Genomic DNA, 26920 nt, shown 5'->3' on the forward strand with positions numbered 1-26920 from the left:
TATTCGTAAGCAAATACATTATACAGTTGCCTTAAACTTAACACCCCTCTTGCCAAGTGGTACTACCGTAGAGGTATTTTAAACATTGCAATACATCGTAATGGTTATTTTTAGAATGGCAAACTGATGCAGCTGTTAATACGTGTTGTAAACGTAGACACTACTAGACTATAACAATAAAGCTTAATTGCTGCATGAAAAGAAATCTTGTGATTTACATAGATGTGCCGACCAAAAATATTTTTTTTAACAAATATCATTGTTTAAAACTTTCAATTTAAAAAGTTTCCAAAAAGGCGCCACTTTGCTGGAAATGGCCAGAGGGGGAGCGGCCGCTCCCCCTGCTCCCCCCCTGCGTACGCTACTGTCTGTAAGCCTGCACGTGTTGCACAGAATTATAAAATAAAAACCTTTGTTTCTTAAACTGTCACTGGAATACGCTACGAAGAGTTCGTTTATTTTGTAAGGAATACAAAACGTATGCAACGTCAAAATTCTCCCCACCCACATTTATCTGCTGTTCACACAAGTTGTATAGAACCAGGGGCGTAGTGATCTATTCCGATCTATCCCCCCAATTTATCTGCAGTTCACACAAGCTGTATAGAACCAGGGGCGTAGTGATCTATTCCGATCTATCCCCCCCCCCAATTTATCTACAGTTCACACAAGCTGTATAGAACCAGGGGCGTAGTGATCTATTCCGATCTATCCCCCCCCCCCCCAATTTATCTGCAGTTCACACAAGCTGTATAGAACCAGGGGCGTAGTGATCTATTCTCAATTAGGAAATCACGGGTCTCATTTCACCAATTACTTTCTCTTTTTATTTTGGTGTCACAGAATCAATGTAGAAAACAGTTAAATAAGTCCGTAACGCCAAGTAGCAGTCTATTTTCTGAAATTCGACTGTGTATAATTCAGTAATGCAGTCCAGAATAAGTTCTCCCCCCCTATCGTTCGACGACCCACTTAGAATAGACCCCCACTCGCCCTCCCTTACGTACGCCTCTGACGGAACCCTTTGTCTAACTAGACAGACGTCATAATTTCAATAATGGACGACTCATGATATAGGCTATTAAAAGCAACCCTCCATTACAGCTGAACTATTCAAGCATACACCTGACTTCAACTCGGCCATGTTTTCATGTTTTTACACGTGAAATAAAAACAACATAAAAATATACCTCGGCTGAAATTCACTAAGTTCTAAGAATGGTTCTTTTGATGCTCGGCATAAAACTTGTAATCAAATATTTAGTATCATCAATAATGCTGCTTCGATATTCTAGCTGTAAACATAAATAAGAATCTTGCGCAGACATAATCTTAGTTTAACCCATAAACATTAAAGCAATAGAACGGTCTAACTCGTTGTGCTACTTAGGGTTAAAAAATGACCAATATTTGATGATCCCTTTACCAAAACAAAAGCCGGCTACATAGGCCACCTTTTAAATATCAGGCAAACTTAAAAACTTTCAAAATATAAAATTAGACTAGTTTGAAACGAGACAAATATTTTAAAGACGTAAATGTGAAATCTAAATAAAACATTATCAGTTAATACACGCACTTCTACATGTTAAAAAAAAGTTATCTTTTCAAAAAATTAAAACACCCCTTCCCCGAAGGCTTAACCTTATCTCCATAAAGTTTAAATACCACACCACCCCCCACCCCCACCACACGCTTAAAAACTAATCCTTCAAATGATATTAATAAACAGTTATAAGAAACTGCAGAGGGGTAGCCGTACCCCCTCCCTCCCACCCCCACAGGTGGAAACTACCTGAGCTCCCGGTACCTCACACGCCTGAAGTAACACAGCCAGAAACAAATGTTTACTTTCCCCAGGTGGAAAGTTCGATGGGAGAAGGTGGGGAGAGGGGAGGGGTGGAAGAAGGGGGGACTTTTGGAGGGGTGGCGCCTAGTTTTTCCGGAAAAAAGTGGAAGATATTTACACCATGTGTGTCGTACTAAAACACATGTCTGAGGTATGTCCTACAAAACATGTTTGAGGTATGTATTAAAAAACACAAATGTCTGAGGTATGTCCTAAAAACACGTGTGAGGTATGTCCTACAAAACCCATGTCTATGAAATGTCCTATAAAACACATGTCTGAGATATGTCCTACAAAACATGCTTGAGTTATATATTAAAAACACAAGTCGCCCTAAAACACATGTCTGATGTATGTCCTAAAAAAACATGTCTGAGGTATGTCCTAAAAAACGCACATCTGGGAAAGGAAATATCATACAACACACATGTTTTATGTATGTCCTACAAGACACGTCTAGAAAATGGCATATAGAAACAATTCTGAGGTATGTCCTACAAAAACAAGCCTGGGAAATGTCCTACAAAACACATCTGTGAGGTCCTACACAACACATGTATGGAAAATGTCCGAAAAACACAGTTTGGTGATGTCCTACAAAAACACAGGTTTGTGATGTCCTACACAACATACGTATGGAAAATGTCCTAAAAACACAGGTTTGTGATGTCTTACAAAAACACAGGTTTGTGATGTCCTACAAAAACACAGGTTTGTGATGTCTTACAAAAACACAGGTTTGTGATGTCCTACAAAAACACAGGTTTGTGATGTCCTACAAAAACACAGGTTTGTGATGTCCTACAAAAACAGAGGTTTGTGATGTCCTACTTACTACAGCAGCGGCCACCTGAGGTCCCTTGAGTATCCAGAAATATCCTTGTGTGGGATGTGTGTTCCAACACCTGGGGGACATACAAGTCATTTTAGCTGACACACAAGTCATTTTAGCTGACATACAAGTCATATTAGCTGACATACAAGTCATTTTAGCTGACATACAAGTCATTTTAGCTGAAATACAAGTCATTTTAGCTGACATACAAGTCATTTTAGCTGACATACAAGTCATTTTAGCTGACATACAATTCATTTTAGCTGAGATACAAGTCATATTAGCTGACATACAAGTCATTTTAGCTGACATACAAGTCATTTTAGCTGACATACAAGTCATTTTAGCTGACATACAAGTCATTTTAGCTGACATACAAGTCATTTTAGCTGAAATACAAGTCATTTTAGCTGACAAACAAGTCATTTTAGCTGACAAACAAGTCATTTTAGCTGACATACAAGTCATTTTAGCTGACATACAATTCATTTTAGCTGACATACAAGTCATATTAGCTGACATACAATTCATTTTAGCTGACAAACAAGTCATTTTAGCTGACAAACAAGTCATATTAACAGACATACAAGTAATGAAGATGTAAATTGAACCAGCTTGTCTGACCTCTGTTTTTCTCTCTGTCTCCCAGAACGACCATCTGATCCCTTCAAGTTTTTACCGCCCTATTTTTAATCCACCACGCCCAAAATAACCCAAAGTTTCTAGCGCCCCATTGAACCCTTCCAGCGTCCACATAAGGCGATGTTGCCTACTTTAGGAATTACCGGATTAGAATAACGTTGCATCATATTTGAAACAAACTTTGATTTCACCCCCATAGGGTGTCACCCGATGCGGGCCGCACCCCTCCCCCCCCCACCCAAATATGTGACATGTCTACTACGTTACTGGGGAGTAGTTTAGTGCGAGTTGGGGAGGTCGGGGGTGAGAACTGATGTAGTTCAGGTCAAATAATTGGATCGATTGTGTGACTGAGTGGTTGACGTCATTTAATTAATGAATTGACGTCATTCACTCAAGCGTGACGGATGAGTTACTCACAGTTCGTCTTCAAGTGTGGCTCGAACAATAATCCAAGGCACCAGGAACAGCAGGGGACCAGCTGTAGGACATACATGGTTTCATGTTAGGACAGTAGAGGACCAAATGTAGGACAGACATGGTTTAATGTTAGGGCAGTAGAGGACTAGATGTAGGACATACATGGTTTAATGTTAGGACAGTAGAGGACCAGATGTAGGACATACATGGTTTTATGTTAGGACAGTAGAGGACCAGCTGTAGGACATACATGGTTTTATGTTAGGACAGTAGAGGACCAGATGAAGGACATTTATGTTAGGACAGTAGAGGACCAGCTGTAGGACATACATGGTTTTATGTTAGGACAGTAGAGGACCAGCTGTAGGACATACATGGTTTAATGTTAGGACAGTAGAGGACCAGATGTAGGACATACATGGTTTTATGTTAGGACAGTAGAGGACCAGCTGTAGGACATACATGGTTTAATGTTAGGACAGTAGAGGACAAGATGTAGGACATACATGGTTTTATGTTAGGACAGTATAGGACCAGATGTAGGACATACATGGTTTAATGTTAGGACAGTAGAGGACCAAATGTAGGACAGACATGGTTTAATGTTAGGGCAGTAGAGGACTAGATGTAGGACATACATGGTTTAATGTTAGGACAGTAGAGGACCAGATGTAGGACATACATGGTTTTATGTTAGGACAGTAGAGGACCAGCTGTAGGACATACATGGTTTTATGTTAGGACAGTAGAGGACCAGATGAAGGACATTTATGTTAGGACAGTAGAGGACCAGCTGTAGGACATACATGGTTTAATGTTAGGACAGTAGAGGACCAGATGTAGGACATACATGGTTTTATGTTAGGACAGTAGAGGACCAGCTGTAGGACATACATGGTTTAATGTTAGGACAGTAGAGGACAAGATGTAGGACATACATGGTTTTATGTTAGGACAGTATAGGACCAGATGTAGGACATACATGGTTTAATGTTAGGACAGTAGAGGACCAAATGTAGGACAGACATGGTTTAATGTTAGGGCAGTAGAGGACTAGATGTAGGACATACATGGTTTAATGTTAGGACAGTAGAGGACCAGATGTAGGACATACATGGTTTTATGTTAGGACAGTAGAGGACCAGCTGTAGGACATACATGGTTTTATGTTAGGACAGTAGAGGACCAGATGAAGGACATTTATGTTAGGACAGTAGAGGACCAGCTGTAGGACATACATGGTTTTATGTTAGGACAGTAGAGGACCAGCTGTAGGACATACATGGTTTTATGTTAGGACAGTAGAGGACCAGATGAAGGACATACATGGTTTTATGTTAGGACAGTAGAGGACCAGCTGTAGGACATACATGGTTTTATGTTAGGACAGTAGAGGACCAGATGAAGGACATTTATGTTATGACAGTAGAGGACCAGCTGTAGGACATACATGGTTTTATGTTAGGACAGTAGAGGACCAGCTGTAGGACATACATGGTTTAATGTTAGGACAGTAGAGGACCAGATGTAGGACATACATGGTTTTATGTTAGGACAGTAGAGGACCAGCTGTAGGACATACATGGTTTAATGTTAGGACAGTAGAGGACAAGATGTAGGACATACATGGTTTTATGTTAGGACAGTAGAGGACCAGCTGTAGGACATACATGGTTTAATGTTAGGACAGTAGAGGACAAGATGTAGGACATACATGGTTTTATGTTAGGACAGTATAGGACCAGATGTAGGACATACATGGTTTAATGTTAGGACAGTAGAGGACCAAATGTAGGACAGACATGGTTTAATGTTAGGGCAGTAGAGGACTAGATGTAGGACATACATGGTTTAATGTTAGGACAGTAGAGGACCAGATGTAGGACATACATGGTTTTATGTTAGGACAGTAGAGGACCAGCTGTAGGACATACATGGTTTTATGTTAGGACAGTAGAGGACCAGATGAAGGACATTTATGTTAGGACAGTAGAGGACCAGCTGTAGGACATACATGGTTTTATGTTAGGACAGTAGAGGACCAGCTGTAGGACATACATGGTTTTATGTTAGGACAGTAGAGGACCAGATGAAGGACATACATGGTTTTATGTTAGGACAGTAGAGTACCAGATGAAGGACATTTATGTTAGGACAGTAGAGGACCAGCTGTAGGACATACATTGTTTAATGTTAGGACAGTAGAGGACCAGATGTAGGACATACATGGTTTTATGTTAGGACAGTAGAGGACCAGCTGTAGGACATACATGGTTTAATGTTAGGACAGTAGAGGACAAGATGTAGGACATACATGGTTTTATGTTAGGACAGTATAGGACCAGCTGTAGGACATACATGGTTTTATGTTAGGACAGTAGAGGACCAGATGAAGGACATACATGGTTTTATGTTAGGACAGTAGAGGACCAGATGAAGGACATTTATGTTAGGACAGTAGAGGACCAGCTGTAGGACATACATGGTTTTATGTTAGGACAGTAGAGGACCAGATGAAGGACATTTATGTTAGGACAGTAGAGGACCAGTTATAGGACAGACATGGTTTAACTTACCCCAGCCCTCTACACCTGTGTCAACTTACCCCAGCCCAGCACCGTGCACCATCTGATGTAGCGGCGCTCCGAGAAGATGGTGATGGTGACCAGGATGTACAGGTAGAGACCCTCCATGAACACCCAGGTGGTGCTGGTCAGCATGACGTAGTGGAATGTCGTGTAGACAACTTTACACTGCCAGTGCTGGATGGGGCGGGGAGGAGGGGGTAATAACATGACGTCATTATTTCGTTAACATTGAAACATAAAAACATAAACAAGATTAACAAGTTACACAACATTTACTAGTGCTTTTGGCTACCAAATCTACTAGATAAGCACATCCACCAGACTACACATTAAACAAACACATACATCACTACAATCACTTCAATATATCCACTAAAATAAGAGAACCACATTATTGACGTATCTTCCAAATTAAAACATCCAAACAAACAGATCCACAAAAGTAATATTTTCATTAAAGTAATACAATAATGTAAAATATCCATCAAATTATTCTAGCACATCCACTCCACCACCAGCACATCCACAACACCAGCACATCTATTTCACCACCACACGCCCTCCACCAACACACCCCCTCCACCAACACATCCACTCCATCAGCACATCCACCATGCTAAATTCACTCCACCGGCACATCCACTCCACCACCACACCCCCTCCATCAGCACATCCACTCCACCAGCACATCCACCATGCCACCCCCTCCACCAGCACATTCATTCCACCAGCATATTCACTCCACCAGTACATTCATTCCACCAGCACATTCACTCCACCAGCACATTCATTCCACCAGCATATTCACTCCACCAGCATATTCATTCCACCAGCACATTCACTCCACCAGCACATTCATTCCACCAGCACATCCACTCCACCATCACATCCACTCCACCAGCACATCCACTCCACCATCACATCCACTCCACCAGCACATTCACTCCACCAGCACATGCACTCCACCATCACATCCACTCCACCAGCATATTCACTCCACCATCACATCTACTCCACCAGTTGCACATCCACTCCACCAGCACATCCATTCCACCATTCCACCCCCTCCACCACCACACCCCTCCACCACCACACCCCTCCACCATCCCCCCTTCCATCATGCCACCCCCTCCACCACCACACCCCTCCACCATCACACCCCCTCCACCAAGCCACCCCTCCACTACCAGATCCACTCACAGCGCCCCTGTCAATGAAGTTGGGCCTATGCTGCTGCCAGTGTACGATGTCCTCTATGTCCTCCGTCAACCCGTGGTTGATGTCAAACAGGCTGTCCTTCAGGAAGGAGAAGACGGCCCTCAGGACAAAGGACATGAAGAGATTCAGGTGGATGGTGTTACGTGGGCAGTGCAGGCGTCTGGAAGTAAAGTGGGGGGGGGGAGGTTGATGAATGTCACATAGAATTCATTCATTTCATGTACGGTAGATAATTTAATCATTCTTTTATTACATTGAGAAATCCGACTCAACGTTTGAAACAGGTTTTAACAAGGATTGAAGTTATTGAATTACTCCCCCTACCCACTCATAGACACTAATAAGTAAGAACATTTAAGACACCCTTTGCCTCAAGCCCTTATGCCGCTAATATGATTGACGGATGAAAGAGTTTAATTTGCACGAATAAAATACATCTGACAAGTGACTATAAAAGCTATGGTATTCTTTTTTTTCTGGATAGTGTAATTTAATTTAAAAAAAAAAGTTTTAACACATTTCACTTGAGGTGTTGAGTTAGTACTAGTGTTAGCGGTATTGATACTCCACTTAATATTGAAATGTTTTGCTCGTTTGTAACTAGCATTCCCCCCCCCCCACCCACACCCAATCTACATAGCTCAACTTTCTGTTTGTGCAGTGAGAAGAGATTTGAGGTCGGTTTTCTGCAGACAACGACACAGTTCGTCGTCTGCCAGTAATGGAAACTCCGTCTGCAGAAGACGGCTGTGCTGGGTGATTTATACAGACGTTTACACACGTAAACATTCGCACTTGGCGCGGCAGGGAAATCACACTGTTTGAAGATTAACTCGAATCGTGAAAAAGTTTTTTTTGTTGGTTTAAATAACATGCTTTTCATTTTCCACGCTTGAAAAAATACAACAGAAAAACAACTTCAGTTGACTTTGAAAAGTGGAGAAAATACATTTGTGATGCAATGAATTCTGAGTGTGGAAATTTAAGAGTGAGTACGCTGTAGAAAAAGTGGTGTGCACGGAGATGCAGTGGACGGGCCGACCGATGGGGGGGGGGGGGGTCACGACCCCTGTCAATTATTTTATTGTTTAATCAGTGTTTTAATTTTTTACGTGGACAACAGGTGAGGAGAAAAAAAAATTATTTGAGATGACAACAAATACTTACCGGAAGTAGATCATGATAAAAATAGCAGCGGCCAGCGCAACAAGGGAGACACCATAGCCGATACTGTACATGACTTTAATACGGTCCAGGTGGTCCTGTAGGATATGGTTTGATAAAAGTAAACAAACGTTAGTAGAGCTAGGATAATGTAGGACTTTACATGACTTTAATACGGTCCAGGTGATCCTGTAGGATATGGTTTGATGAAAGTAAACAAACGTTAGTAGAGCTAGGATAATGTAGGACTTTACATGACTTTAATACGGTCCAGGTGATCCTGTAGGATATGGTTTGATGAAAGTAAACAAACGTTAGTAGAGCTAGGATAATGTAGGACTTTACATGACTTTAATACGGTCCAGGTGGTCCTGTAGGATATGGTTTGATAAAAGTAAACAAACGTTAGTAGAGCTAGGATAATGTAGGACTTTACATGACTTTAATACGGTCCAGGTGATCCTGTAGAATATGGTTTGATGAAAGTAAAAGTTAGTATAGCTAGGATAATGTAGGACTTTACATGACTTTAATACGGTCCAGGTGGTCCTTTAGGATATGGTTTGATGAAAGTAAACAAACGTTAGTAGAGCTAGGATAATGTAGGACTTTACATGACTTTAATACGGTCCAGGTGGTCCTGTAAGATATGGTTTGATAAAAGTAAACAAACGTTAGTATAGCTAGGATAATGTAGGACTTTACATGACTTTAATACGGTCCAGGTGGTCCTGTAGGATATGGTTTGATAAAAGTAGAAGTTAGTAGAGGTAGGTTAATGTAGGACTTTACATGACTTTAATACGGTCCAGGTGATCCTGAAAAAACATTATTTGAAAGTAAACAAACAGTAGGGCTAGGTTATTACACAGATTTTTATACTTTGGTGATGCTTTTGTTTTTAAGGGGGGGGGGGGGGTGGTCCATGAATGACGTCATCTCCTTTAACGGTAATTACAAACTGCTCTTTAACCCATAAATATTTCTAATTATAGCGGATATCAGAACGATTTTCATTTTTTAAAGAAATAAAAAAATGGCAACATTACTTGTGAAGTTGTGACGTCATTAAAAAAACAAACCCTTTACCGCGGAGTACTTAGATTAACAGTAATGTAGATCCAATACTGATCAGCACTGTGCTGTTTCATATTGCCATAATCATTTTTTACCCCAAATAGGCAACACAATAGGTGCAGCAATGAGGATGATACAAAAATCAAACTTCTTGACAGGGAGACAATCAGGCACAAATGAACCCTGAAAGGGGGATAACTCCTGTATAATCAACGTAATTTAGAGTCGCATTTTTTAATCAACTTGAAGCGCATTAACGCAAATTGTGCGTTAAGATTCTTTAAAAAATATTTTAAAAGCTTTAACGGAGAGGAACGATTTACGCAAACCAGCTTTTTGTATGCCCCGAACAGTTTTGGAATAAAATGTATACAAATATCTCTCTGTCCACTGGAGTTTTGTTCTTCTTGAATCATTTAGAAAATTGTCGTACTTTTAACAGCTATAGAGCTGATTATCTATTTATAGACCTTAACAAGGTCACGCCTGTTGCCCCACCAAACGTCTGCCCAGAAATCACACGAGACCAGAATCCCCATTTATTTTGGCGGCAGCAGCGAGCGCCAGTCGACATCCAACCTTGACCTTGTATTAAATCACCATTCAGCATCTTAGTTTTGCTGAGCTTCTTAAAGGGCGAACATTTTTTTTTTAATCCGGTTCTCAAGGTCGTGCGGCATCCGGCAACTGGCACAAATGTCGGTCTTGGCACTGACGTACCACTCTGTGCCGCAGTCTGGTGGCGCTGTTAAAAAAATATATATACCTAAAGCCTTAATTAGCCTTATCTAAAGTCTCGAGAACTTGGCCAGTTACCCGTCTAAATTCAATCAAAAATATAGTACTAGTTTTAAATTAAGCTGAAAGGGAAATCTAATCAATGTCATAATCGCGAACCCTTTTTTTTAGTACAATTTGATACTGAATGTAATTTTTACAAAATTCCAACCTTAAACTTAACTCCTGAACCAAATCCTTAACCAACAGCAAACGTTGCGACAAAATCTTGACTCCAATAACAATGACCTAACTAGAGAACGACAAAATCTTGACACCAATGACAAAGACCTAACTAGCGAACGACAAAATCTTGACACCAATAACAAAGACCTAACTAGAGAACGACAAAATATTGACACCAATAACAATGACCTAACTAGTGAACGACAAAATCTTGACACCAATAACAAGGACCTAACTAGTGAACGACAAAATCTTGACACCAATAACAAGGACCTCACTAGAGAACGACAAAATATTGACACCAATAACAATGACCTAACTAGAGAACGACAAAATCTTGACACCAATAACAATGACCTAACTAGAGAACGACAAAATCTTGACACCAGTAGCACTGATCTAACTAGAGAACGACAAAATCTTGACACCAGTAGCACTGACCTAACTAGAGAACGACAAAATCTTGACGCTAATCGCACTGATCTAACTAGAGAACGACAAAATCTTGACACCAATAACAATGGCCTAACTAGAGAACGACAAAATCTTGACACCAATAACAATGACCTAACTAGAGAACGACAAAATATTGACACCTATAACAATGACCTAACTAGAGAACGACAAAATCTTAACACATATGACAATGACCTAACTAGACCTAATCAAGCAAGCATCGCAGCTGATATTACTGTTTGATACGAAACCAACATATTTATTTGACTCTAACCAAACTTTTATCTAAATGACTTACGTTAGTCTATTTCCTGTGAGGTTTTGTTTTTTTGTGTATAGGAAGAGAGAAGGTGGGGGTGTTGATCCCAACGTCCATTACACGAAGACGGCACAAGTCTTTCGAGAACTTTCTCAAAATATTAGAAAAACTCCATGTGATTTCCAAATAAAATTGTTAACATTAGATTGTATAATAAACACGGTCGGCTAGTAATTTCATGGATCAAAGAGAGGCCAGCATGGGGCCGTCTCATATGGGATAAACAAGAGAGGGGGGCATTGTGGGAATGTGGGGGTACAGTGGGAGGAAGGCTGGGGGAGGGGAGCGTGAGGGTCAGAAAACAAAAGTGCCATAGTTGGGATGGTTTCAGCTAAAAATAGCAGATGATACTTAAAAATATGTTCAAGAAAGAACAAAATGGTGGAGAATCGTGACCAGCTGTCCTGGTGGAGTTACATCCCTTTGTTCGCTGGGGTGTAGGTTAAACACCGAGTGAATAATTGATTACACAAATACTTCCAGGACAAGTTAAATAGATTCGTAGACTTCACTTACAGAGAGGAGATTCACATGTAACAGTAGGAGAAGTGCAGGTTAGGAGAAACAACTGACAGGAGAATTACATGCTGAGGTAGAGTGACATGTGCTAAAATAATAACAAGCAAGGATAATGACTTTTAATTAAAATTAACTGTGTCAGGCTAATTACTTGTGACATGCTAATTACATGTGACAGGACAATGAGGGGTCATCTATAAACAACATCGCGCTTTTTTAAAACGATTTTATCCCCCCCCCCCCCATCCCATCGTCACACATCGTCACAAAAAGACACATTTCTCTCCCTAAAACAACGTCACACATCGACACAAAAAGACAAATTTCTCTCTCTAGAACAACGTCATACATCGTCACAAAAAGACACATTTTTCTCTCTAAAACAACGTCACACATCGTCACAAAAAGACACATTTCTCTCTCTAAAACAACGTCACACATCGTCACAAAAAGACACATTTCTCTCTCTAAAACAACGTCACACGTCGTCACAAAAAGACACATTTCTCTCTCTAAAACAACGTCACACGTCGTCACAAAAAGACACATTTCTCTCTCTAAAACAACGTCACACATCGACACAAAAAGACAAATTTCTCTCTCTAAAACAACGTCATACATCGTCACAAAAAGACACATTTCTCTCTCTAAAACAACGTCACACATCGTCACAAAAAGACACATTTCTCTCTCTAAAACAACGTCACACATCGTCACAAAAAGACACATTTCTCTCTCTAAAACAACGTCACACGTCGTCACAAAAAGACACATTTCTCTCTCTAAAACAACGTCACACGTCGTCACAAAAAGACACATTTCTCTCTCTAAAACAACGTCACACATCGACACAAAAAGACAAATTTCTCTCTCTAAAACAACGTCATACATCGTCACAAAAAGACACATTTCTCTCTCTAAAACAACGTCACACATCGTCACAAAAAGACACATTTCTCTCTCTAAAACAACGTCACACATCGTCACAAAAAGACACATTTCTCTCTCTAAAACAACGTCGCACATCGTCACAAAAAAGACACATTTCTCTCTCTAAAAAAACGTCATACATCGTCACAAAAAGACACATTTCTCTCTCTAAAACAACGTCACACATCGTCACAAAAAGACACATTTCTCTCTCTAAAACAACGTCACACATCGTCACAAAAAGACACATTTCTCTCTCTAAAACAACGTCATACATCGTCACAAAAAGACAAATTTCTCTCTCTAAAACAACGTCATACATCGTCACAAAAAGACAAATTTTTCTCTCTAATACAACGTCATACTTCGTCACAAAAGACATATTTCTCTCTCTAAAAGAACGTCACACATCGTCACAAAAAGACACACTTCTCTCTCTAAAACAACGTCATACATCGTCACAAAAAGACACATTTCTCTCTCTAAAACAACGTCACACATCGTCACAAAAAGACACATTTCTCTCTCTAAAACAACGTCACACATCGTCACAAAAAGACACATTTCTCTCTCTAAAACAACGTCACACATCGTCACAAAAAGACACATTTCTCTCTCTAAAACAACGACATACATCGACACAAAAAGACAAATTTTTCTCTCTAATACAACGTCATACATCGTCACAAAAGACACATTTCTCTCTCTAAAACAACGTCACACGTCGTCACAAAAAGACACATTTCTCTCTCTAAAACAACGTCACACGTCCTCACAAAAAGACACATTTCTCTCTCTAAAACAACGTCACACGTCGTCACAAAAAGACACATTTCTCTCCCTAAAACAACGTCACACATCGTCACAAAAAGACACATTTCTCTCTCTAAAACAACGTCACACATCGTCACAAAAAGACACATTTCTCTCTCTAAAACAACGTCATACATCGTCACAAAAAGACACATTTCTCTCCCTAAAACAACGTCATACATCGTCACAAAAAGACACATTTCTCTCTCTAAAACAACGTCACACATCGTCACAAAAAGACACATTTCTCTCTCTAAAACAACGTCACACATCGTCACAAAAAGACACATTTCTCTCTCTAAAACAACGTCACACATCGTCACAAAAAGACACATTTCTCTCTCTAAAACAACGTCACACATCATCACAAAAAGACACATTTCTCTCTCTAAAACAACGTCACACATCGTCACAAAAAGACACATTTCTCTCTCTAAAACAACGTCATACATCGTCACAAAAAGACACATTTCTCTCTCTAAAACAACGTCACACATCGTCACAAAAAGACACATTTCTCTCTCTAAAACAACGTCATACATCGTCACAAAAAGACACATTTCTCTCTCTAAAACAACGTCACACATCGTCACAAAAAGACACATTTCTCTCTCTAAAACAACGTTATACATCGTCACAAAAAGACACATTTCTCTCTCTAAAACAACGTCACACATCGTCACAAAAAGACACATTTCTCTCTCTAAAACAACGTTATACATCGTCACAAAAAGACACATTTCTCTCTCTAAAACAACGTCATACATCGTCACAAAAAGACAAATTTCTCTCTCTAAAACAACGTCATACATCGTCACAAAAAGACAAATTTTTCTCTCTAATACAACGTCATACATCGTCACAAAAGACACATTTCTCTCTCTAAAACAACGTCACACATCGTCACAAAAAGACACATTTTTCTCTCTAAAACAACGTCATACTTCGTCACAAAAAGATACATTTCTCTCTCTAAAACAACGTCGCACATCGTCACAAAAAAGACACATTTCTCTCTCTAAAAAAACGTCATACATCGTCACAAAAAGACACATTTCTCTCTCTAAAACAACGTCATACATCGTCACAAAAAGACAAATTTCTCTCTCTAAAACAACGTCATACATCGTCACAAAAAGACAAATTTTTCTCTCTAATACAACGTCATACATCGTCACAAAAAGACACATTTCTCTCTCTAAAACAACGTCACACATCGTCACAAAAAGACACATTTCTCTCTCTAAAACAACGTCATACATCGTCACAAAAAGACACATTTCTCTCTCTAAAACAACGTCATACATCGTCACAAAAAGACAAATTTTTCTCTCTAATACAACGTCATACATCGTCACAAAAGACACATTTCTCTCTCTAAAACAACGTCACACATCGTCACAAAAAGACACATTTCTCTCTCTAAAACAACGTCATACTTCGTCACAAAAAGATACATTTCTCTCTCTAAAACAACGTCACACATCGTCACAAAAAGACACACTTCTCTCTCTAAAACAACGTCATACATCGTCACAAAAAGACACATTTCTCTCTCTAAAACAACGTCACACATCGTCACAAAAAGACACATTTCTCTCTCTAAAACAACGTCATACATCGTCACAAAAAGACAAATTTCTCTCGCTAAAACAACGTCATACATCGTCACAAAAAGACAAATTTTTCTCTCTAATACAACGTCATACAGCGTCACAAAAGACACATTTCTCTCTCTAAAACAACGTCACACATCGTCACAAAAAGACACATTTCTCTCTCTAAAACAACGTCATACATCGTCACAAAAAGACAAATTTCTCTCTCTAAAACAACGTCACACATCGTCACAAAAAGACACACTTCTCTCTCTAAAACAACGTCATACATCGTCACAAAAAGACACATTTCTCTCTCTAAAACAACGTCACACATCGTCACAAAAAGACACATTTCTCTCTCTAAAACAACGTCATACATCGTCACAAAAAGACAAATTTCTCTCTCTAAAACAACGTCATACATCGTCACAAAAAGACAAATTTTTCTCTCTAATACAACGTCATACATCGTCACAAAAGACACATTTCTCTCTCTAAAACAACGTCACACATCGTCACAAAAAGACACATTTCTCTCTCTAAAACAACGTCATACATCGTCACAAAAAACACATTTCTCTCTCTAAAACAACGTCATACATCGTCACAAAAAAGACACATTCCTCTCTCTAAAAAAACGTCATACATCGTCACAAAAAGACAAATTTCTCTCTCTAAAACAACGTCATACATCGTCACAAAAAGACACATTTCTCTCTCTAAAACAACGTCATACATCGTCACAAAAAAGACACATTTCTCTCTCTAAAACAACGTCACACATCGTCACAAAAAGACACATTTCTCTCTCTAAAACAACGTTATACATCGTCACAAAAAGACACATTTCTCTCTCTAAAACAACGTCATACATCGTCACAAAAAGACAAATTTTTCTCTCTAAAACACCGTTATACATCGTCACAAAAAGACACATTTCTCTCTCTAAAACAACGTCATACATCGTCTAAAAAAGACACATTTCTCTCTCTAAAACAACGTCACACATCGTCACAAAAAGACAAATTTCTCTCTCTAAAACACCGTTATACATCGTCACAAAAAGACACATTTCTCTCTCTCTAAAACAACGTCACACATCGTCACAAAAAGACAAATTTCTCTCTCTAAAACAACGTCATACATCGTCACAAAAAGACAAATTTCTCTCTCTAAAACACCGTTATACATCGTCACAAAAAGACAAATTTCTCTCTCTAAAACAACGTCATACATCGTCACAAAAAGACAAATTTTTCTCTCTAATACAACGTCATACATCGTCACAAAAGACACATTTCTCTCTCTAAAACAACGTCACACATCGTCACAAAAAGACACATTTTTCTCTCTAAAACAACGTCATACTTCGTCACAAAAAGATACATTTCTCTCTCTAAAACAACGTCGCACATCGTCACAAAAAAGACACATTTCTCTCTCTAAAAAAACGTCATACATCGTCACAAAAAGACACATTTCTCTCTCTAAAACAACGTCACACATCGTCACAAAAAGACACATTTCTCTCTCTAAAACAACGTCACACATCGTCACAAAAAGACACATTTCTCTCTCTAAAACAACGTCATACATCGTCACAAAAAGACAAATTTGTCTCTCTAAAACAACGTCATACATCGTCACAAAAAGACAAATTTTTCTCTCTAATACAACGTCATACATCGTCACAAAAGACACATTTCTCTCTCTAAAACAACGTCACACATCGTCACAAAAAGACACATTTCTCTCTCTAAAACAACGTCATACTTCGTCACAAAAAGATACATTTCTCTCTCTAAAACAACGTCACACATCGTCACAAAAAGACACACTTCTCTCTCTAAAACAACGTCATACATCGTCACAAAAAGACACATTTCTCTCTCTAAAACAACGTCACACATCGTCACAAAAAGACACATTTCTCTCTCTAAAACAACGTCATACATCGTCACAAAAAGACAAATTTCTCTCGCTAAAACAACGTCATACATCGTCACAAAAAGACAAATTTCTCTCTCTAATACAACGTCATACAGCGTCACAAAAGACACATTTCTCTCTCTAAAACAACGTCACACATCGTCACAAAAAGACACATTTCTCTCTCTAAAACAACGTCATACATCGTCACAAAAAGACAAATTTCTCTCTCTAAAACAACGTCACACATCGTCACAAAAAGACACACTTCTCTCTCTAAAACAACGTCATACATCGTCACAAAAAGACACATTTCTCTCTCTAAAACAACGTCACACATCGTCACAAAAAGACACATTTCTCTCTCTAAAACAACGTCATACATCGTCACAAAAAGACACATTTCTCTCTCTAAAACAACGTCATACATCGTCACAAAAAGACAAATTTTTCTCTCTAATACAACGTCATACATCGTCACAAAAGACACATTTCTCTCTCTAAAACAACGTCACACATCGTCACAAAAAGACACATTTCTCTCTCTAAAACAACGTCATACATCGTCACAAAAAACACATTTCTCTCTCTAAAACAACGTCATACATCGTCACAAAAAAGACACATTTCTCTCTCTAAAAAACGTCATACATCGTCACAAAAAGACAAATTTCTCTCTCTAAAACAACGTCATACATCGTCACAAAAAGACACATTTCTCTCTCTAAAACAACGTCATACATCGTCACAAAAAAGACACATTTCTCTCTCTAAAACAACGTCACACATCGTCACAAAAAGACACATTTCTCTCTCTAAAACAACGTTATACATCGTCACAAAAAGACACATTTCTCTCTCTAAAACAACGTCATACATCGTCACAAAAAGACAAATTTTTCTCTCTAAAACACCGTTATACATCGTCACAAAAAGACACATTTCTCTCTCTAAAACAACGTCATACATCGTCTAAAAAAGACACATTTCTCTCTCTAAAACAACGTCATACATCGTCACAAAAAGACAAATTTCTCTCTCTAAAACACCGTTATACATCGTCACAAAAAGACACATTTCTCTCTCTCTAAAACAACGTCACACATCGTCACAAAAAGACAAATTTCTCTCTCTAAAACAACGTCATACATCGTCACAAAAAGACAAATTTCTCTCTCTAAAACACCGTTATACATCGTCACAAAAAGACACATTTCTTACTCTAAAACAACGTCATACATCAACCTCCACTCTAAATTGTAGTTTTTGTTTTTCAAAACGTCGATTTCTTTAAAATATTTTGACTAAGGACGGTCAAAATTGAGTATCTTAGTTAATTTCTTTACAATTTACAAAAAGAGTATTTAAAAAACGCGCAAGTAAGGCTAATCTCATTTTGATCCTTGGCTCCTTGCTTTCTGAAATCACCCTCCCCCTTGTCATACCCACGAAACTCCAAACCCCTCCCCTCGAGGAGTGTGACGCCATATGCGGACGAACCCTTACTTGCGAGTACAATTACCTACGTGGTGATTTACCCGGAACTGGAAAAATACCTGCAAGAAATACCCGTGACGGGAGAATTACCTGCAAGGAAAATTACCTGTGACAGGAGAATTACCTGCAAGGATAATTACCTGTGACAGTAGAATTACCTGCAAGGAAAATTACCTGTGACAGGAGAATTACCTGCAAGAGGAAGAGTACATTTAACCGTACAACAACAGGTGGCAGTAGAGCTTACCTGTGACAGTTCAACAAAAGGTGACAGTAGAGTTTACATGTGACAGTACTACAAGAGGTGGCAGTAGAGCTTACCTGTGAGACCGACACCTTGTCTATCCCGATGAAGTCCTTGGGCCTGTTGCCACACTCGGTGTAGTTGGTCCAGGTGGTGTTGAAGCCGGAGTGGTAGAACCATTCCCCATTCTCCAGGCACTTCCTGCTTGCGGTGCCTGAATCAGCGATATCATCATTGTCACTTTTAATTTAGACATTGGTTAACAGCAGGCTAAAGCTACCACCTTAGTTTAAGTCATTGGTTATCAGCAGGCTAGAACTTTGACCTTAATTTAAGAAATTGGTTACCAGCTTCCTAAAACTATAACCTTTATTAAGACTGGTTAACAGCAGGCTAAAACTATAAAGTATAATATAATACTAGTAGCTCAGGGACAAATGTCGCTATAAAATATATTTGATACACCGGGGACAAATGTCGCTATAAAATGTATTTGACACACCGGGGACATATGTCGCTATAAAATATATTTGACACACCGGGGACAAATGTCACTATAAAATATATTTGATACACCGGGGACAAATGTCGCTATAAAATATATTTGATACACCGGGGACAAATGTCGCTATAAAATATATTTGACACACCGGGGACAAATGTCACTATAAAATATATTTGACACACCGGGGACAAATGTCACTATAAAATATATTTGATACATTAGCTGTACATGTATCGAGCGGTAGAGCACATGACTAGTAACCCTGAAATCACGAGTTCGGTTTATTAATACGAGGGTGTGGCTCGCAGCTGAGTTCACTCAGCTTTAATGGGTACCTAAAGGGCCATGTAGAGGCTGCTACCCTAGCGCTGATCGAACTGTACCTTCACAAGATTAGAAAAAACGTACGAACTCTACTTCATCTACCCATGGAGCGTCTGGTCTGAAAGATTTCTCTAAATGTATATTGATACACCCATTTTAAAGCAGCGGTATTAGGATCCTACACAAATCTACGTAGTCTGCCCTACCAGCCTACATAAATCTACGTAGTCTGCCCTACCAGCCTACATAAATCTACGTAGTCTGCCCTACCAGCCTACATAAATCTACGTAGTCTGCCCTACCAGCCTACACAAATCTACGTAGTCTGCCCTACCAGCCTACATAAATCTACGTAGTCTGCCCTACCAGCCTACATAAATCTACGTAGTCTGCCCTACCAGCCTACACAAATCTACGTAGTCTGCCCTACCAGCCTACTTAAATCTACGTAGTCTGCCCTACCAGCCTACACAAATCTACGTAGTCTGCCCTACCAGCCTACATAAATCTACGTAGTCTGCCCTACCAGCCTACACAAATCTACGTAGTCTACCCTACCAGCCTACACAAATCTACGTAGTCTGCCCTACCAGCCTACTCAAATCTACGTAGTCTACCCTACCAGCCTACACAAATCTACGTAGTCTGCTCTACCAGCCTACACAAATCTACGTAGTCTGCCCTACCAGCCTACATAAATCTACGTAGTTTGCCCTACCAGCCTACACAAATCTACGTAGTCTGCCCTACCAGCCTACATAAATCTACGTAGTCTGCCCTACCAGCCTACATAAATCTACGTAGTCTGCCCTACCAGCCTACACAAATCTACGTAGTCTGCCCTACCAGCCTACATAAATCTACGTAGTCTGCCCTACCAGCCTACATAAATCTACGTAGTCTGCCCTACCAGCCTACACAAATCTACGTAGTCTGCCCTACCAGCCTACATAAATCTACGTAGTCTGCCCTACCAGCCTACATAAATTTACGTAGTCTGCCCTACCAGCCTACACAAATCTACGTAGTCTGCCCTACCAGCCTACACAAATCTACGTAGTCTGCCCTACCAGCCTACACAAATCTACGTAGTCTGCCCTACCAGCCTAGACTAATCAACGCAGCTTGTATCAGATTTCACAGATATTGCCTATAGTTCACTCAACTCTATGTCATATGAATAGCCTACATTTTCAAATAAACGATAATTTACTTTTTAGTGTAAAAATGTTAAAAGTTAAACTTCAAGTTAGAAAATAGACAAAGAACATAGCATTAATGTACGTTTTTATTTAGGACAAATGCGCCCTTATATTTACTTAATAATTATTGTTTTAATTTAATTTTCAAGTAGTGTAAAAAGCCCTGGGTCATATTTTAAAAAGAAAATGCCCGAAATAATGAAAATAGAATGATCTCCCTTAGGTAATTTTTAGCCAATGGCTGCACATGGCCAGGATTTAAATGCCTGAAACTTGTTTGTTTACTAAACATCGCGCCACTTTCAGTTTTTAAAGTGCCTTACATTTTTCCTGCACAAAAAGATGTTAACATAACTACAATTTAATATTAATTCCCATGGCAATGCGTTTAAAAACATGGCCTACATATTGTAACTACGCCCGGGATAATGAGCTAGTGTAGATAAAGTAGAGTTCATTTGTTTCTGTAGTCATGTTGAGGGTTATATAAGTGAACGCTGTTGTCAGGACTTAAGCTAGCTGGGTAAACACTTTTATTATGGCACAATATCAAGTTTAATTTTTAAAAACGTAACGAAACCTTTAACTCGATGTGACAGTTTTGTGACGTAATCGTGACGCCGATAATTTGAAATGGATGGGCATGTTCGTTTTACAGACAGCATTGACCATGGCAGGGTTGGACTGGCTGTGTCTAAGAGGCCCGGGAAATTTTCAAAGGGGCCCCCAAATCTATATTCAAATTTTCATGATGCATTATCCCCCATGAAATTGAATTTTACGCATTGGTATGAGTATGAAGGAATGGGAATGGTAAAATGGAGAAGTAACGAATTGTTTAAAAAAAAAATCAAAACATGAATTGGACTATTATTACAGCACCGTTCCTGTGGGATCATGAAATTTTTTTCCCGGGGACCCAACGTAATGTTTTCCTGAGGGGGGGGGGGGGGGGGGGCACATTGGTATTTTCTCAGTAGACAGGCGGGCTAGTTCAACCATGGTCCGGAGTCAGTCAAACCTCTAGGCCTAAATGACCAACACCCACTCAATTCACTTTTTCCGATCGCATGCTTAGTATGCAATAAAGCTGAAGCAACTCGCGAAACTCATCCAGAATCGAGTGAGAAATTTCGTTGGACAAAGCCACGTGGTCACTCTTCCAACTTCCCGATCCCTATAACGTGTTAGTGCGCGAAAAGGGAATTAGGGGAAATTCCCAGTCTATTTTTAGCACAGGGATAAAAATAAAATAATTTTGCGCGTGAAGCCTTACATTAAGTCCTCTCTAGAACAACAAACTTTATTTTAAAATCTCAAATCTCTGACATTCGCCAACAACTGTGACATCTGTCAACAACTGTGACATATTGCAGTTTAGAAAAACACGTCTTTTCTATCTTGTTCATAAATAGCGGCGAAGAGCTAAAAATAGAAGCCAATCAGAACCCTGTACGTTTTCCACTTTACGGAATGCCCACTTCACAGATAACTGAATGATGCATGTTACAGATTATTAAAATAAAATTCAAAATGCTGAAGTAATCAGTTTAACTTAAAAAATCAAAGAGAAAAATACGATTCTAGATAGGTTTTGTCAAATTAACAAGACAATTTTTTTAGCCATTTGGGCAAAAGATTTGGACGAGTTGGGTCAAGTTTGAGAGTTGGATTTGAAAATTGCGACTTACCGTGGATGTAAAAATTGTGGATGTATTTCGGACAAGGCTGGACGGCCACTTTTCCCGCCAAAGTCTCCGGCCAGCACATGATGCCGTCCCACGTGGTGTTGCAGTAGCTGCCTACGATTGGACAAAACAGATCACGTGGTTAGTAAAAGTTTCACTTCCTGCTAGAATGGGTCGCGAAAAGACCAGATGAAAACAAACAGCAGGGTTTGTTTAAGAGCTTTGTTCCGAGACATTGGTTCAAGTATATTTTTTATACTTTTTTTCTACTTCGTCCTGGGCTGGGGTGGCAGTGTATGTGCTCCAGAAAGGGGGGGGGGAGAGGGAAGAAAGCTGCTGACCACAGACAAAACTTGGCACGAACCCATGTTGTTCGTTCAAGTCTGGGAGGCATGGCGGAGTTTTGTTACTGTCTTACGTTCTACAGATGGGACTAATTACAGGTAAAAACATACATATATTACTGCAGCTACAGGTAAAACGATCTAGGCATATATGGCTGATACAGGTATAAACATACCAACATGGAAACTACAGGTAAAATCTACTTATATAGAAACTACAGGTCAAACTACCTATATAGAAACTACAAGTAAATTCTTACTATATGGGACCTAAGGATAAAAACCTACCTATATGTCAACTACAGGTAAAACGTACTATATGTGACCTGGGGGTCAGTGGCGTAGCGAGGTCGGGTGTCACCCGGTGCGGCACTTAATGGTATCACCCCACAGAGGCGTAGCGACTCTTTTCCCGGGGACAAACTTTCAAACTTTCGATTTGCACCCCCCCCCCCCCTCAAATTTTTCTCTATATATTTTACTATTTTTTGCCTTGGCGTCACTCCCCTAAATGGTGTCACCCGATGCGGTCCGCACCCCCCCCTCGCTACGCCTCTGCTGGGGGTAAATCCCTACCTTTTTGGCTGTTGTTCTGCTGGCTGAAGATCTCCTTGTTGCATTTTTCCTTGGCAGCTTGAACCAGCAGATCCTGTGTTCTGGCCGAGAGCACGTCAACATTCTGTAAGTAGACAGATGTGTAGGTGAGTACACGTCAACATTCTGTAAGTAGACATGCCAGATGTGTAGGTGAGTACACATCAACATTCTGTAAGTAGACAGATGTGTAGGTGAGTACACGTCAACATTCTGTAAGTAGACATGTCAGAGGTGTAAGTGAGATGTCATATGCCAACTCTACGTGTAAGTGGGATGTCATAAGCAAACTTCACATGTAGGCGAGATGTCATAAGCCAAAGTTACGTGTTGGTAAGCTGTCATATGCCAACTTTAGTGTAGGCGTGATGTCATATGCCATGTTTTATGTGTAGGCGTGATGTAAGCTTCACGTTAAGGAGAGATGTCATAAGCCAAAGTTACGTGTAGGCGAGATATCAGATGAGCGGGCTATCTAATCAGGAAAATGTCAGAAACTAGGTGGAGTTATGGAACACCAGGCTACATCAAGAACATGTAAATATAGAGGTTTGTGGGTCGTTGTGTAGGAACTTGAGAGGACTAATGTCCTAAACAACAAACCACAGCTACATATATTAACATAAAAGATCTACTGAACAAATGTTCGGGCCAATTCTATGTAGGCCAGTGTCGTTTTCAATAAAAGAAAAACTTCCGATAGTTATAAATATTTGAAGAGAATACAGTAGAGTACTGACACTTCTGAATTACTTACTACATTACAGCCCACACTACGCCCCACATCACCCACACTACTTCCCATCAACTTTAAAAAAATCTATTTATGTTGACAACTACATCAAGCAATAACTGTTAGTCGTCAAGTTTTGTGAGATCTAAACTCTCAAGGTGTAATTATGATGGGATTATTTGCTGGCACAGAATTTAATATTTATGATTGTGTAAATCAGGTGTCTCCAAACTACGGCCCGCGGGCCGAATGCGGCCCGCGATGTACTCTCATCCGGCCCGCGGAGATCTTTTTGTCCACGGAAAAACCGTTTGTTGGTGATGGCTGAGGAACTTTGCCCAGAAAAATTAAAGACATGTCTGGAAGAAACTGGCCCCGAACTGAAATTTGATAGTTAATGCGGCCCCTGACTGAAAAGTTTGGAGACCCCTGGTGTAAATCATTGAATACTTTAAACATTTATTTCACAATAAAAATTCATGTTAGGGGCAGATCACCCCTAATAAGTCAGATCAGTACAGAGAGATCTATGTCAACATTTTAACAGTGCAGTTAAATCTACGCCAACATTTCAGCCCTGTGGAGATAGATCTATGTCAACATTCAACATAGTGCAGTTAGATCTATGTTAACATTTCAGTCAGGTGCAGACTGATCTAGACTTAGGGAAGATTTTCTATTTAAGTTTACCATATGCCATTAAAAAAATGTTGATAAGTGCATGTACGAGTTCAATTTTTCTTCTCAGTTCATCCACCGGGAAATCCCGATGTCTAAAATAAGAACCTTGAATTGACACAAAGCCAGTCTGGAGGTGGAGTTTGTTGTGTGTGTCAGAAATGTTGTCATCATAAGCAGTGCAGCATTAGCAGCATTAGACGTGGTAGACGGCAGGTCTAAGTTAGATTAGACCACATCTGATTGTGGGGGTGGTAAGGTCGGTACCTCAGTGTTCTAAGGAGGGTGGATCTCAAACTGTATTTCTTTATTTAACCGTTGGTCTTTAGGGGCTATAAGCCTGAATATTTCCATCCAAAACTTATTCTTTATTCTTAAATTGAAATGTGTGTTTTTTTTTGCAAGTTTCATGTATTTTAAAACATAAAAAACATAATTCTAAAATTATTTGATCGTAGATACAAGAAAGTGGATAGATCTCAACTTCGAAGTTCTTTCCAAATATTCATAAACGTTTGAAATTTTAAAAACAATATTAAGTTTCTTTTATATTTGACTAAATTCGTAACCATGGCGTTATATTTTAAGCTATCAATGAAATGGACACTTTATTAAATGTTTTTTTTTTCCATAAACAAAATATTTTAAATTAAAATAAAGGTTAAAAGCTAAGATGGTGTCTGGCATCAAATGTTTCTGCTATCGACAATCAGCGGTATATATATATATATATATATATATATATATATATATATATATATATATATATATATATATATATATATGTGTGTATTCACATGTGACATGGAAGCCACTACTATATTGACCTTCCAAAAGCAGACTCCCTTCACTAAAGACTTAACAAAGATTAGCTTAAAACAAAGCCGGCCCACAAAGACCGTCCGTCTGACTTAATGAAACCAGACAATGGATTCGATAATCTCGTTCACCTACTTCCGGTTGGCTAATATAAGCAGCGGCCTTGTGTGTACTCTAAGACTCTGGTTCTGGTGAGCTTTGCTTCTATCCAAATGGGTTCCTAACACCCAGGACAGGGGGGGGGGGAAGGGAAGACCATGGTGCTGTTTATACGGTAGTAAGAATGTACTAATATTGTTCCTATCGAACTAAGAAAGTGCTTCATAACAAACGTGAAAATGGGAGGTAAGGGAGGTCTCTGGTCGACTTTTGTTCAGAGTTGTCACGCTTTGAAACAGCTGCCAGGGGAGAGCACTAACGAGAAGCGAGAGACAATTTCCCCACACCAATTTGTCATCAACAGTTCGTGGTTTCAACAAACAATGCACTGTATCTCCAAGCATGCAGTTATGCTAGTACACGAGCAGTGGCGAGCTGGGAGTCTTTCAACACCTCGTCAATGATTTATACTTGGCTGTAAAATGGACATTTGTTTACAAGAGTCACAAGACAAAAATAGCGAGCTCAGATGGAGCAGCTGATTGTTTACAACACAGCTGGGAAGCTGAAAAATGTTACATCGATGTCCACCAACTAAGAACTCAAATTTACACCAATTATAAACCTTTACAACAACCAACATGTCACATATACAAAGAACAACAATTCACCTATACACCCACCAACCACCAACTCACCCCTACACCAACCCCAACTCACCCCTACACCAACCACCAACTCACCTATACACCCACCAACCACCAACTCACCCCTACACCAACCACCAACTCACCTATACACCCACCAACCCCCAACTCACCACTACACCAACCCCCAACTCACCACTACACCAACCACCAACTCACCTAT

General features: G+C 39.6%; 1 protein-coding gene across 1 annotated transcript in view; it reads right to left on the minus strand.

Annotated features, from left to right (window-relative positions):
* The window catches only part of LOC131954841 (parathyroid hormone/parathyroid hormone-related peptide receptor), a 34505-nt gene that overhangs the window by 5141 nt on the left and 2444 nt on the right, over positions 1 to 26920 (minus strand). The window contains exons 2-9 of the mRNA XM_059318654.1: positions 23704 to 23806; positions 22787 to 22897; positions 19142 to 19278; positions 8720 to 8814; positions 7535 to 7712; positions 6352 to 6508; positions 3747 to 3807; positions 2685 to 2754 (exon numbers count right to left, since the gene is read on the minus strand). Of these exons, the coding sequence (XP_059174637.1) occupies positions 2685 to 2754; positions 3747 to 3807; positions 6352 to 6508; positions 7535 to 7712; positions 8720 to 8814; positions 19142 to 19278; positions 22787 to 22897; positions 23704 to 23806 (912 nt within the window). The remainder of the gene's footprint in view (positions 1 to 2684; positions 2755 to 3746; positions 3808 to 6351; positions 6509 to 7534; positions 7713 to 8719; positions 8815 to 19141; positions 19279 to 22786; positions 22898 to 23703; positions 23807 to 26920) is intronic.

This window comes from Physella acuta, unplaced genomic scaffold (assembly GCF_028476545.2).
Source record: "Physella acuta isolate Inbredline_101_S28 unplaced genomic scaffold, ASM2847654v3 ptg001034l, whole genome shotgun sequence".
NCBI classification, from domain to species: domain Eukaryota; kingdom Metazoa; phylum Mollusca; class Gastropoda; family Physidae; genus Physella; species Physella acuta.